The sequence below is a fragment of the Vigna angularis genome, chromosome 10 (genome assembly GCF_016808095.1).
Source record: "Vigna angularis cultivar LongXiaoDou No.4 chromosome 10, ASM1680809v1, whole genome shotgun sequence".
Classification (NCBI taxonomy): Eukaryota; Viridiplantae; Streptophyta; class Magnoliopsida; order Fabales; family Fabaceae; genus Vigna; species Vigna angularis.
This window is the reverse complement of record NC_068979.1, coordinates 9,891,147-9,904,722: the sequence shown is the minus strand read 5'-3', so window position 1 is coordinate 9,904,722 and position 13,576 is coordinate 9,891,147. Positions and strand designations below refer to the sequence as shown.

General features: G+C 29.1%; 1 protein-coding gene across 2 annotated transcripts; it reads right to left on the bottom strand.

Annotated features, from left to right (window-relative positions):
* Positions 1 to 9,738: 9,738 nt before the first annotated feature.
* Positions 9,739 to 12,664, bottom strand: LOC108335963 (abscisic acid 8'-hydroxylase CYP707A2). 2 transcript variants are annotated; one of them, XM_017572205.2, is made up of 7 exons: positions 12,243 to 12,664; positions 11,836 to 12,151; positions 11,242 to 11,628; positions 10,817 to 10,991; positions 10,594 to 10,700; positions 10,392 to 10,510; positions 9,739 to 10,305 (listed from the first exon to the last, which is right to left on the bottom strand). In XM_017572205.2, the coding sequence occupies exons 1-7, from the start codon at positions 12,443 to 12,445 to the stop codon at positions 10,209 to 10,211; spliced, it is 1,404 nt and encodes a 467-aa protein (XP_017427694.1). In that variant the 5' UTR covers positions 12,446 to 12,664; the 3' UTR covers positions 9,739 to 10,208. The 2 variants fall into 2 exon arrangements, with proteins under 2 accessions (XP_017427694.1, XP_017427693.1); XM_017572204.2 differs by having other exon boundaries at positions 9,739 to 10,510.
* Between the last annotated feature and the right edge of the window lie 912 nt (positions 12,665 to 13,576).

The window sequence follows — 13,576 nt, the reverse complement described above, 5'->3', positions numbered from 1 at the left end:
AAGAGCAAATAGTACAAATTCAATTATAGGACTAGATATCTTATTTAGAGAAAAACTAATATATTCTAATGCGTAATTAGAAGATATGACTTTTATGCTCCGAACTGAAGTAGAGCTTTGGGAATCAAGAGCTTATACCACACTTTTAATAATAATGTTTTTATAGGAATTTATATCTTATTTAGAGGAAAAGGAAAGTATTCTAATGTGTAATTAATATCATTTCTCAATATAAAACAGCTCTGTAATGTCATTTAGACATAACATTTTAATGATGTTTAGTTACGCTCTAGATACCGTATGAATAAGGATATTCCATCTTTCAATCAGATATTTAGTCATTATAATTTAAAGTAGAATAACTATTATAAATATTAACATTTTATATCAATTATATAATATGTCATAGTAATGTATCGTATTGATTAATAATATAATATTAACATTTTATATTACATATATATGGCTTTGTGAAGTGAAAACTTCTGTCAGTTTATTCGAAGTTAATAGTATAATGCAGACATATCAATGAAACTAATTCTGACACTTTTTTGGCCATTTATAGTAAATGACTTTTTAAGTGAAAAGGTGGTGAGAAGATGAAATCTACACCCAACTCTTTAAAAACAGGAATGCGTGCTAATTAGATAAAAAAAGCAGTCCATTAAAAAGTTGATAACAGATATAAGAGAAGTAGGTTGGGAAGTGGCCAAACACTTTTGTTTTGAATCTTTGAGGAAAAACATAATCATATGATTCGCACCCGATTGTGACTCCTCAAGGAAGACAACAATGTCTTTTCCTGCAGAAAATGTGACAGAGAATGTGAAAATATCTCAAACCTTCTTCTCCATTCACATGCATGGCTTTATGATGACAACACGGGGCAAAATGTGGTTGTTTGGTCCTTCACCTGTAATCTTCTCCAGCACGCTTTCCAACTTCATACACGTGCAAACTTCCATGCTTTCATCATGTTTAACTCACTATGCAGTCTTAATAATTAACAAAGGTTTCCCTCTGCATTGGACCATTTACTTCTCACAGCTCCAACACTTTCTATGGCTTAAAATGCAGCAAAAAGCATGGACTTTTTTAATGCTTGAGTATTGAATTTGTAAACCTCTACTTTTCTGGCACTCATAATGCAACCGTCCCAATGTATGATATGATAGATTCCTAACGTTTGAAATAAACAATTCAATTAGGTACTTTCTTACACATGCATCGTTTTTAAATTGCATTTAAGCTACGGTTTTATTTCCTTAATTATTAATGAGGATAAACACAGTTGATGTGAAGGTTATGTACAAATTTCTTAGATCAAGATTTTAAAGTTTAATTACGAGATTTCGTTTTGTTTGATTCTTGATATTGAAGACAGACACAGCTGATGAAGTCATAACTGTCATCACTTCTACATTCACAAACACTTAGTTGCTGTCAAAATCACAGTCACAGACCAGTTTCTAAAACTTTAATGTTATCCGACTTTACCATATATACAATGCGAATGCTTATGGAAATGGCCATTGCATGATGTATATGTTGTGATGATACTTAAATCGACTATTCGAATGAGCCGGTCATCATGACTAATTATTGGTTCTCACAGAACGGTTAAGTCTATCGAAAAAATTCATTTAGAGAGACATAAATGAATCCAATTATATAAAGGATTCACACCACTCTCAATCCAAAATAAATTAAAGAATCTTCAAATCATTATATGATGTTTTACTTTCTCATTTATATCTAATATATTATTTAGATCCATTTGAATTTCTATCAACTTTAACCTCTTACCTCTTCACATGCACATTTATATATATAAGAGGAAGTTAAGGTACTAACGAATTTTCTTTCTGAAAGGTTTGAATAAGTAGAAAAATTATTAGAAAGTGGGTTTAAGCTTATCCTACGATATCTATGTGGGCATTCTGTTCTACCCGTTAGGTCACTATCGAACCATCTATTAATTTTACTCTCACACTCAAGATATTTATATCTCAGCGTGAAGGAGGGGGTTAGAAGTCCCATAAAACTAAATTATAATATATAAATGAGGTGTAATTCTCACTTTATAAACTGATTTTGTAAAGTTGAATTAGACTTAAACCCACCTTCTACTAAAAATAACTCCACGATGAAAGGAACCTAACCGGAGAAAAGTACATGTTGAAATAAGAAACAAGTATATATATACGTGTGTGTTTTTTCTTCCACAGGTTTTGTTTGTCGTGCAGGATGTGAATGGGAAAGGTATATAGTTGAGATGAGTCATATTCGCATTATCTGATCAATTCAGTACATTGTACGAACTCCGAGTCCACTACTACTGCTACTCATTGATTTCACTGTGCACACCATATATATGATATCTTCTCCTACCTCTTGTCATTGTTCTAATCCATACCACCAAACAACTCTAAGAACAACAAGACAACAACTCAAACATCACTCAATTTCCTCTTCAACAATACTTCTCTCCTTCACTTCAGGATGTTGCTTTTCAAATAACTATTCACTAAAGTGCACATTCAATAATGGTAAAAAGAAAAAAAAAAGTTGTTTTAATATGAAGGTTTTATATTTTGCAAAAAACTTATTCGAAATATTTTTTATTAAAAACTTATATATTGAATAATAATACTTTTATTAAATATTCATATAAAATGCTTAACATACCATTATTATTTTCTTTTATTTAAACTTTATGCTTGTACTTTCACTTTAAACTTTTTTCTTCTATTATTTGATTTCCAACACAGACAAAATATGATTGTTTAAATTATAACACATGGATAACATATTATACACATGGTATGAATTCACTAATATGACAAATAAATTTCTTCCAATATTATCTAAATTTGTTTTTGTTTTTTTATGAAATTTTCACATGATTTATGAATAATATCTAATTTTTTTGTTAGATACGAAGACATTAGTATGTATATATTTATTTAATATACATTCCATTAGTGTTTAAATTATTAAAATATTTATAATTTAATAAGTAACTTGAAATATATATGATTTTCTTTTTTTTTTTTCTTTGTGTATGATTATATGTTCAAATAGATATTCTTAATTTCATTGAATCAAATAATTTATAAGTCATACATTATTCAACTTCATTTATGGTATCATATATAATTTTTTTCTTTTTTTTTCTACATGTATGTGATCAAATGCAGTGGAAGTTCATTTGCAAGAATTAATAAATATTTTATTATTTTCTCAAGTATAATTCTTTAAAATTTATATAATTTTTTGAAATTTATATAATTCTTTGAATTTTTTCTAGTTGTAATTTATATTATAATTTATGGTTTATATAATTATAATATTTTTTTAATATTTGACTTTCTAAAAAATGATAATAGTGTTTTTAACACTAAATATTTTGATAATATCATGATTTATTTTACTGATTTATATTTTTTTTGTAAAAATAATTTAATTGATATTTGTAATAGTAAAATACTGGATATGGATACAGGTATATGCATTGTCCTATGAGAATGAAAATTAGACACAATTTACATACATGCTGAATTTGAAAATAAAAATAAGATGAAATTTAATGAAACTCACCCACTTCACTTGCCATCCATAATACTCACAAGTTATACAAACAATTATTTACTAAAATCCATTCTCAATATTTACAAAATAAAACAAAAAATTGGTGGCATAATTCAACGAGATTAATTTATAATAATTTCGCCAAATAAGAAGATTCTGTGGCAGAAAAAAAAAAGTGTAGTCATATAAAAGTCACTAATTATGTAAAAAATATATAATCAAATTTATTTTAGAACGTGGATTTGATTCTTTGGTGGCATGCTTCTTTAAAAAAACAATATAAAAAAAACTAAAGACTTGTACCAACAATATTGAAGACTTTTAAGTGAAAAAGATAAATATCGATATGAGTAGTAGATCTTTCTTGAAACTAAAACTATAAAATAATAGAAAATAAATTTTCCAAGCAGTTCATAAAATTAATTCTTGAGACTTGCTAATTAAGTCGCTACTTTTTCTTGGTTATAAATCTAAAACACCTTCTCAGCTAACTTTTTACTATTTTAGGATTGAGTTAATATCGGGTTTAGATAATCTAATTCTAATCAGTGTCACCATTTTGAATGGACAGAACTGAAGAAATTATATTACATCGTCCCAAAATTACCTATTATTTCAACCAATTTTCATGAAATCCAAGAATAATATTGCTAAATTAATATTGAAATACTATTGCAGTGAATCTTATACCTAAGAAACTCTTCAACCTTAATTAACTTTTAAGCCGATAATAAAATAATTGAAAATCCAGTAGTCTTGCCCCATGTGGTGGATGTGGACTTTAAAGAAGTATTAGATCCTCCATGTGTATCTTTTCTTTATTCAAACCTGTATATGGAAATATTTATTGTGTACTTTTTTCTCCACTTCCTTCTTTAACCTCGTGCAATTGACTTCTTTCAATTTAATTTAAATTATTTTTTGAAAATTTTCTACTAAAAAGTACATAATTACTAATTAATAGAAAAATTATAAAAATATTCACTAGTAATCTTACCTTGAATGTATATTTGTTAACATGTAACCAGATCAATGATTTTGATAACTTCTATTGGTTAACATGTGATTCTTTGTTATTGAAAATAAAAAGATTCATTTGTAAATATCAGTAAGTTTAAAATCTTTATGAATATAATATATATATAATAAATATGAGTGATTACAAAGTAAATATTTATTGAAAATTCTAATTATATCTATAAGATCAATATAAACTATAAATTCATATTTTTATATTGAAATAATACTTGTTTCAAGTATATAATAAAAATTTGATTAATAATAAAAGAATAATAAATAATAAATAATAAATGTAATATCATACTGTTAAAATTAATTATAATATATTAATATAATTTAAATAAATATAAATTTGAATTGTTTCTTAATAAAAAAACTTAATTCATCTTATTGAGTTGTGTTATTTAATATGTCTATTAAATTAAATAGAAACAACAAGATATATAATGATTGGAATTTTTTTATCTTAAGAATATAATTTTTGAAATAAGAAATATGTTGTATGTTTTATATAAATATATATATATAAATGGTTGTAGATATGGGAGAAAAAGTAAGATGCTGTATAGCTGTCATAGATTTGAAGTGTATCTTGGGCATATCTATTGACATCTGAGAAGAACATGAAAAACAGATGTTGGACACTTGGCCTCTTCTTGCGAGAAATGCAGAGTTATGAGTCAGCCTTTTTGGCTAAGATCTTAGAACCCATGCCAAAGTCGTATCAAACCTTCGAAACATCATTTGACCATTTCATCTTTCCTTTTTCGCTTCATTTCAATTTGATCAGCCATCTTGGGTCTATTGAGGAGAGATTTTTTTTGGGTTATACAAACACTAATAACATTTAAGTTAATTTTATAAAGAATTGATATCACTTTTTATCCAAAACCTTAAGACAATAGGTTAATGGATCTTTCACCTTTATATACGATTTTATCTTATTATTTTAATCCAACTTGAGACTTAAACTCACACTTAAATTCACATATAGATGCTCTTTTCAAGCTACATTGTTCATGTCTCTACAATTCATCATAATATTTTATATGGTAAATGCTTCTTATACTTCAATAACCTATTTCTCATGTACCAATTTAACTTATATTTAATAAAAATACTTAAAGTTGGAAATTTTAGACGTGAGTTTACATTCTATATTAGTTAAATCTAAAAGAATCGAGAATCTTGTAACTAATGAAATTTACAAATTTATTATTTTAAGTTGAAAATAATATTAATATTAGGAAAGTGAACTTATTAACATTATATCTTCTAATACATAAATATATATTTTTACAAAATATTTATACAAAACTTTTAACTCTAAGATTGGATTTAAAAAGAATCTCATTAGAACATACCTATAAGATGTAATTAAAACATTAGAATTAATGAATTTGTTCTTAAAAATAAAAGATAAATTTTTAATATCAATAATATGTATTGAAAGCAGTAGAATTAAATTAATAAAACATCTTTTAATTTGTAAGGAATTGAAGCACAAATAAAATATTATAAAACCATGAATCTTATGCAATCTTCTTAGAACAGAGTTTTTTAGGAGTTACTTAAAAAATATGTGATATAATTAATTTAAAATAAAATAAAAGTTCATAAAAACTGTTACAAGTTAATAAGAATCATATTAAAATGATAATATACAATAAATGTTTATCGAATACCATGGGATTGATAGTATGAGATGGATTGAACTATATGTTGCAAGAAAGATAATTATGCCAAAATTATATGTAAAGGAGAATAAATATGTGATTTATTTATAAGAGATAGACTTCTCTTGATGTTGTATGCATTATAGAAATTTTATCACTAGAAAGAAACTTTTATTATGTTTTAATATTTGGAAATAAATAATAGTTTTAGCTTTATATATCACATGGGTTAATATATATATTTTTTGTGAAAGTTATCATTCATTAAATAATTATGTCTGATGTGATGAGTGAGACATAAATGCTCTACAACTAGTTGTTGACTTTCGTTACTAACTATGTTTGATGTGATGAGTGTGACATTTTAGACTGAAATAGGACGATAGACAAAATTCGAGACTACATAACCATCTTTATTTTAAAACTTTATAATGTTCTGTTTTAATAATAATAATAATAATAAAAATAAAATGAGAACCATTCGCACTTTCTTACAAATTATTTTGTTTCTTTGTCCCTTTAACATATCTTATCAAAATTTAATTTAAATATCGAATAATATTTCTTTCAATTTTTTTAAATTACTTATGGTCGATTTTATCTAGTTCATATAAAATAAATAAATTTTAGAATAATAGAGTGGAAAATGTAATTTATCCATCTTTTTCTAAGTTTGATTCTTTTGTTTTCTGCTAAATTTAATTAGGTTATATATATATATATATATATATATATATATATATATATATATATATATTCAATATGAAGTTTAAAAACTAGTTTCTTTTTACTAGCTGTATTGTTTTTTTTAATGATGTGGTTGGTATATCTGTTCTACATTAAAATCTTTTCCATAAAAATAAAAAACATTAAAACTATAGACCTTTTCCTATCGACAATTTATTTTATAGATTAAAATTGATTTGAGTTAAAAATGACATGTTTAAAAAATATTAAGATTCTTCAACTTATACCAACTCATGTCAGTATCACAACCTTTACTATGGACCAGTCTCTGTTTTTAATTTGAAAATTGCCATTTAACTATATACAATTATCAATTTAGTGTAATGTTGTTTTATTTCCCTTAATTCAGACAAATGCTTCAACCACTATACACATACCTCAACTCATTTTCTTAATACAATCTCCTTCATTTTTTTTCTTGAAATAATAACTTTAAAATAAATAATTAATATATCTCCAAAAATAATTAATAGCACATTAGTTTATTAGTTTTTTTAAAAAGAAATTATGACCCAGCAGATTTTTGTTGACTGAATAATTGAGTCCTTGTTATTGTTCAGAAAAAAATTGACACATTAATATTCAAGTCAATTTACGTGACTATGTGGCCAGCTGAGTTGGTTGGTCTGATTTCAGCTTTTTCAAACTTATTTTTTAATATTTTGCTGTTGCAAAAAAAAAAAAAAATTTGTCAAATGAGTTTTAAAAATTGTCTTTGAAAAACAGGTGAAGAAAAAAAGTAAAAAAGAAAGCTTTCAAACAATCTTTTTGTTTTTTTTTTCAATTTTTTAAATTTAAATATAAACATCTATGAAAACATTATCTTGAAAAATATCTTTAATAAGCTTTAAAAACTATATTTCAAAATAATTTGAAATAATTTTGAAATTTTAAGAAAAAACAGGTCAAGTACCACATTAATTATTTGAACAATATTGTCTCTCTCTCTCCAAAAAAAAAGGTTTGAACCATACAAATACCTTAATTTCTAATTACATATTTAGATTTTAATCTTATGGCAGCTTAACGTAAAAAAGAAAAGTAAAAAGAATGACTATTAATCAATTAATAATGATAATAAGTATGACTTTTAAAAAATAATCATTACAAAAATCAATAACCTTACCGTATAATATAAGATAGAATCATAATATATATTTAAACTAATTTCCATTATCGGTTTAAAAGTATTTTAGAAATCTTCAATTTCTTTTCTTTTATTTAGTTAATTATTTAAGATAATTTTAATCGTGCCAGTCATTAATAAAAATGACACCACTAATAATAATAATAATAATAATAATAACGGCAACTCTTTTATTAATTATTATATTATCTTTAATTATAACTCGAATATTATTACAATTACTCGATTTACTTTGGGTCTCGTTTAAAGTTTTATAAAAAAGATCAAGAAATTAAATAATTTCTTAGGTTTAATAAAATATTTATAAAATTTTATTTTTTATTTTTTTATTTTATTCCTACATCATAATAAGTGTATAATAACTAAAAAATTAAGTATAAATAACAAAAAAAAAAACTAGAAAGAAAAAATTTTACAATTACGCACTAGATCATAAAACAAATAAAGGATCTGTATTGTCCAATAATATCCCCATTTAGTTAAATTCGAGTTAGCTTACATTTTAATTCTATTAATTACAACAATGAAGGAGTGCCCTTACAATGATTTATTTATTTTTGGTTATTGTATGAACTTTATTAAAAAAAGCATATCAAAATACGTATTCTGAATAAGGTTTTTTATATGGATGAAATGAAAAGAAAATTACATTTAAAAAATGTGAAAATGTTGCATATAGTAGTAATGTTTATTATTTATTGCAGTGCCGTGGTTTGATTATGGAGAAACGTGAAATTCTCGATTTTGAAACCATTGACGAACAGCTAAGCGGTGGGAGTTGAAGGCCCACACAACCTACCGTTTTATTTTTCTCAACATCAGAGGCACCAAAGTTATTGTCGGAAATAAACAACACCATATAATTAACTTCCAATTACATTTCCTAAATTCAGATATTTCTTCACCAACAACAGTGTCGAATTAGACAACTGTGTCATCTTCAACAACACAAGTTAATTACTGCATAATTTCAGCAAGTCGTAAAGGACCCTTTGTCTTGTTACAAACGTTTCTATACTTTTCCAGTTGTTTGTTACTGAGTGGAAGGATGTAACAGTTCTTAAATGGTGGAGTTTGAAGAACTGCATGATTCAAGAGTTTAACTGTACCAAGTGTAGTTACCACTCTGTGGTAGAAGTTTTTAGTTGTTTTGACTTTTGTGTTGGAACAGTAGAGGAGCCAAAAAGGAAATTAATTGATGGGTTACGTAGGGGAATACCAGCTAGATAATGCTTATATATATATATATATATATATATATATATATATATATATATATATATATATATATATATATGCTTAAAACGACATGTGTTAGGATCTTAGGGAACCTGACTTTGATTGAAATGAAGTACATGAAATCCGTGTTATTCAAGGTTTGAATAATTTAATGCATGCTTGCAAGATGGGACGCACGTATTTTTCTTTCATTCCAGTGCCGTGATTCTTTAGCATTTCCATATTTTTCCTCTGTTGTTTTCTCTCTTTTCTTCTCATTATTACCCATGTTTGTTTCCCTTGGGTTAATTTCTTCTGGGGTATTGCTTTTTGGAACTGTTATCAGTAGAAAAGTTTCACTTTTTATTTCGGCCTTGCGGCGTTCTTATGGATACAGAAGTAATAATTAGTTGAATGGATGAATACAATAATATGGTGAGGAGTTTTGGTGATATTTGAAGGAGAAAAAATAATAAAGAAAAGAAGATAATAATAATACTATGATCTGGACCTGGCTGTGAAACCTCCTATGTACAGTTGACATCCCTGTGTTGTATGTTATTATTGCCAAGACTACCCCTTTGGGTTTCTCTTGGCCAAAAAGAAGGGAAGAGTTGTTGATCACCCTTGTTTGGTTATCCAATTGCAATACGGTCTCTGTCTTTGAACTATATATGTGGAGACTGTGGAAACCAATTCTGAGAGTTGTGAAGGCATTCGTTCTTTCCATATTTAGAAAGCTACTATGAAACCAGGATGTTGGATGTGTGATTTGTTTGAGTGATGATGATATTTAGTATCTACTACTTCTACTTCTTCTTGGGATATAGTGTGATGGGTAAACCATTTTGGGGAAGAGCAAAAGGGCCATATTGAATCCCATTCTTTGCATCCACAACAGACCACCTGCACCATAACAATAGAAGCAACACTTTATAAACATTCTAAACCCCCTAATTTGGAATGTGAGTGAGTGACTTTGTTTTACCAACCTGAACTTTGTGGTGAGATGATGTAGGAGGACCAAAATCTCCAACTTGGCCAGTTCATTCCCTGGACAAGCGTGGATCCCACTCCCAAATGGCATAAATGTATTGGGTTTTGGTGCAGCCTGTCAAATTATTAAACAGAATCTGTCAAGCTCTTGACTTGGTATCACACTGTTGGTGAACATAGTTTCACCACAATAATTACCTCAAATCTTGAGGGTTCAAATTTTTCTGGCTCCTTGAAGTTCTCTGGACTGTGGTGTATGTTCCTAAATAGAGGTAGCACTTTCCACCCTTTTGGTATGAGATACCCTATACAAAACAAGTAGCAACACAGAATCTGTGAGCCAAACTCAGAAAAGGAAAGGAGATATCTTTCTGCTATAAACTAAAAATGGCATGGCATCATATCAGATTTGGTTATTGACCTTGATATTCAACGTCTTCTACTGCCTCTCTGAAAGTAAAAGACAAAATTGAAGCAACTCTTAGTGTTTCCTGAATAACCCTTGAAGTTATTGGCATCTTTTTGGTATCTTCCCAATTCAGACCCTTATCCTCTCCACTTTCTTCCTTGCTCTTCAATATGCACTCTTGTTCCTCCTGTAAAGTCCAACAATTTACAAACTGTCAGGACTAAGGGATCAAACTTTTTTAAGTAAAAGCATACACGACCATCTTCTCTCTTCTTCTAACATCATATGATTCATTGCACTTTCACTTCTTTTTCTAGTATCTCTTTCTCTTTCTAGTTGCAGATTAGATTTTGATGTGAATCATTTTTTAACAACTTTACTATTTTTATGCCCTCAAAATCGACAAAGATAAAGGATGGTAGGACCCAGACACTCACAGTAACAGCTTCTAGGACACTGGGGTTTTCACCAAGGTACTTGACAATCCACGTCAGCACACTGGCCGTGGTATCACGAGCTGCAAAAATGACGCCAATTACATTATCTGCTATCTGCTCGTCGGTGAGCCCTGCTTTCTCTCCCATGAACGAACCCAACAAGTCCTTGTAATCCTGTTTCCTCTGCCTCCTGCTAGAGATTATTTGGGCCAAGATCTGTGCAAGCTCCTTTCTCGCTTTCATCGCCTTGTGGAACAGTGTCCCCGGAACGTTAATGGGCATTGAGTTGTACCCTTGCTCCAGAGTGTAGTAGCACCGTTTCAGAGCATCTCTGTACAGAATCTCTTCTTTCCCGAAAATTGAAAGCAGGGCAACGTTGAAGGTGAACTGCAGTACACCCAAAACCGCAAACCGTAAAAATCCCATTTTTTGTTATATTTTTTATATAAAAATTTAAAAATCTAACATCCAACGAGGAATTAGAAATTGGTAGCGGTGTTTCTTTTATTGTATTTGTATTAGTTATTTTCTCAAAGAAGGCGAACAGAGTAAACAGAGAGAGGCTCTGTCATGTTTTCTGTTATGAGGGCTCACCGTTTTCATTTCAAGGAAAGTGGTGATCAAGCGGCCTCCCCAGGATTTTAAGCAATCTTGGGCAATGGATTCAATGTCTGGGACGATGTTTTTTATGGCTTCTGGCATGAAGGTGCGAAGAACAAGCCGTCTCAAGTTAGCATGGTACTCTCCTTGGTGAAAGAAGATAGCTTGTTTTCCCAACATCCTCTCTTTGCTAGCTGGGAATGTTGGCTTGAACAGCTGAGCTTTGTTGAGCACAAACTTGGCAGCCTCGGAGCTGGAAATCATCACACAGGGACATCCCAGAATGTGGGACTTGAACATAGAGCCATACCTGGATAAGAAAAAATGACATGTGTGTGAGTGAAATTTGGTGATGGTGAAGTGTTTGGAGCAGAAGAGAGGGAAAAGTGAAAGAAATGAACCTTTTGATTTTGGAGGCAAAGAAGACATTTGGGTCTTGAGAATACATTTGAAAGGTTTCTCCTATATAAGGCCAGCCCATGGTCCCAGGTGGGAGTGGTAAGTCAGGGCGTTTGGAGACAAAGGGGTTGATGAGTGTCCTGAAGAGAAAAAGAATGAAGAGAAAGGTAACAGCAGAGAAGCATAAGATTGTGGTTAGTTCCATGTTTTATGAGTGTGATTGGTTGTAACAGGTGAAGTGAAGGATCTTAAAGAATAAGAAGAACGAGAAGATGTTGTGTGAGAAAAGAAGGTGATGATTTGAGGTATTTATAGGCTGTTGAATGGAGTGGAAGCATATGAAGCAGGAAGAGGGAGGGAAGGAGGGAAAAAGAAGGGAGGCTTTCAATTACAGCTCGATTTCCACACACGGAATCTCCCTCCAGCTCATTCATGTTTTTCCTCTATTTTATTTCTCTCATCAAGAGAGAGAAACAGACAGCACGTGTCACTAGAGTGTATACTCATACATATAACACTTAGAGTTCGGTTGACCGTACATGTATCATAGATTGGTGTTTCTCTAGTAGTGTTGGAGAAGACAGAGAGAGAAAGAGAGACTTGTTACTTAGTTAATTAATTAATCATAGGGAGATAGATAGATAGGTAGATATAACCACACAGCGTCTCTTTGGTATGACAAAAGCCAAAACTAAGGTAATCAACCTTTTCCTCTGTTACTACCATTTCCGTACAACTATATCCTTTTAAATTCTTTATACTTTTAATGCAACTATGTTTCCCAACTCTTCATCATCATGCTATTCTTTTCTTTGGGTATTCTTACGCCAACAAAAGATTAATCCTTTCATTTTACATTAATGGATTTCTACTTGATGTTCTTGATCAGAACATTTATCAGTAACAACGACTGCAATTCACATAACTATTGCTGTACACAATTTATTGTATGAACCCACAATGTTCAATCTTTCTGTTTAACTTCTCTCTTTCATAACGGTCTCTATGCAACAGCTCGAAAATCAATCACCCTTTTTTAACAAATAATTATTTACAGATAAAGAGATCTTGGAATTGAACTTGTGATTACGTGTTGATAGAACATGATCATACCGTACTATGTTACTGTGTTAGTGTGGTTTCTTTTGGTTTACCTGTTTTTATTTCTTCTTTTGCGTTACTTTATGCCTAACATCTCTAACATGTCTAGGTGACAGAAAAGTAGAAGGAGCAAACCATTTTGGGATATTTTTGTGTTTTGGATAATCTGAGTTTTTGGGTCAAATTTGGACAGAATGAGAGAAAATAAATAGAATTTTCTGGCAATGAGATGCAT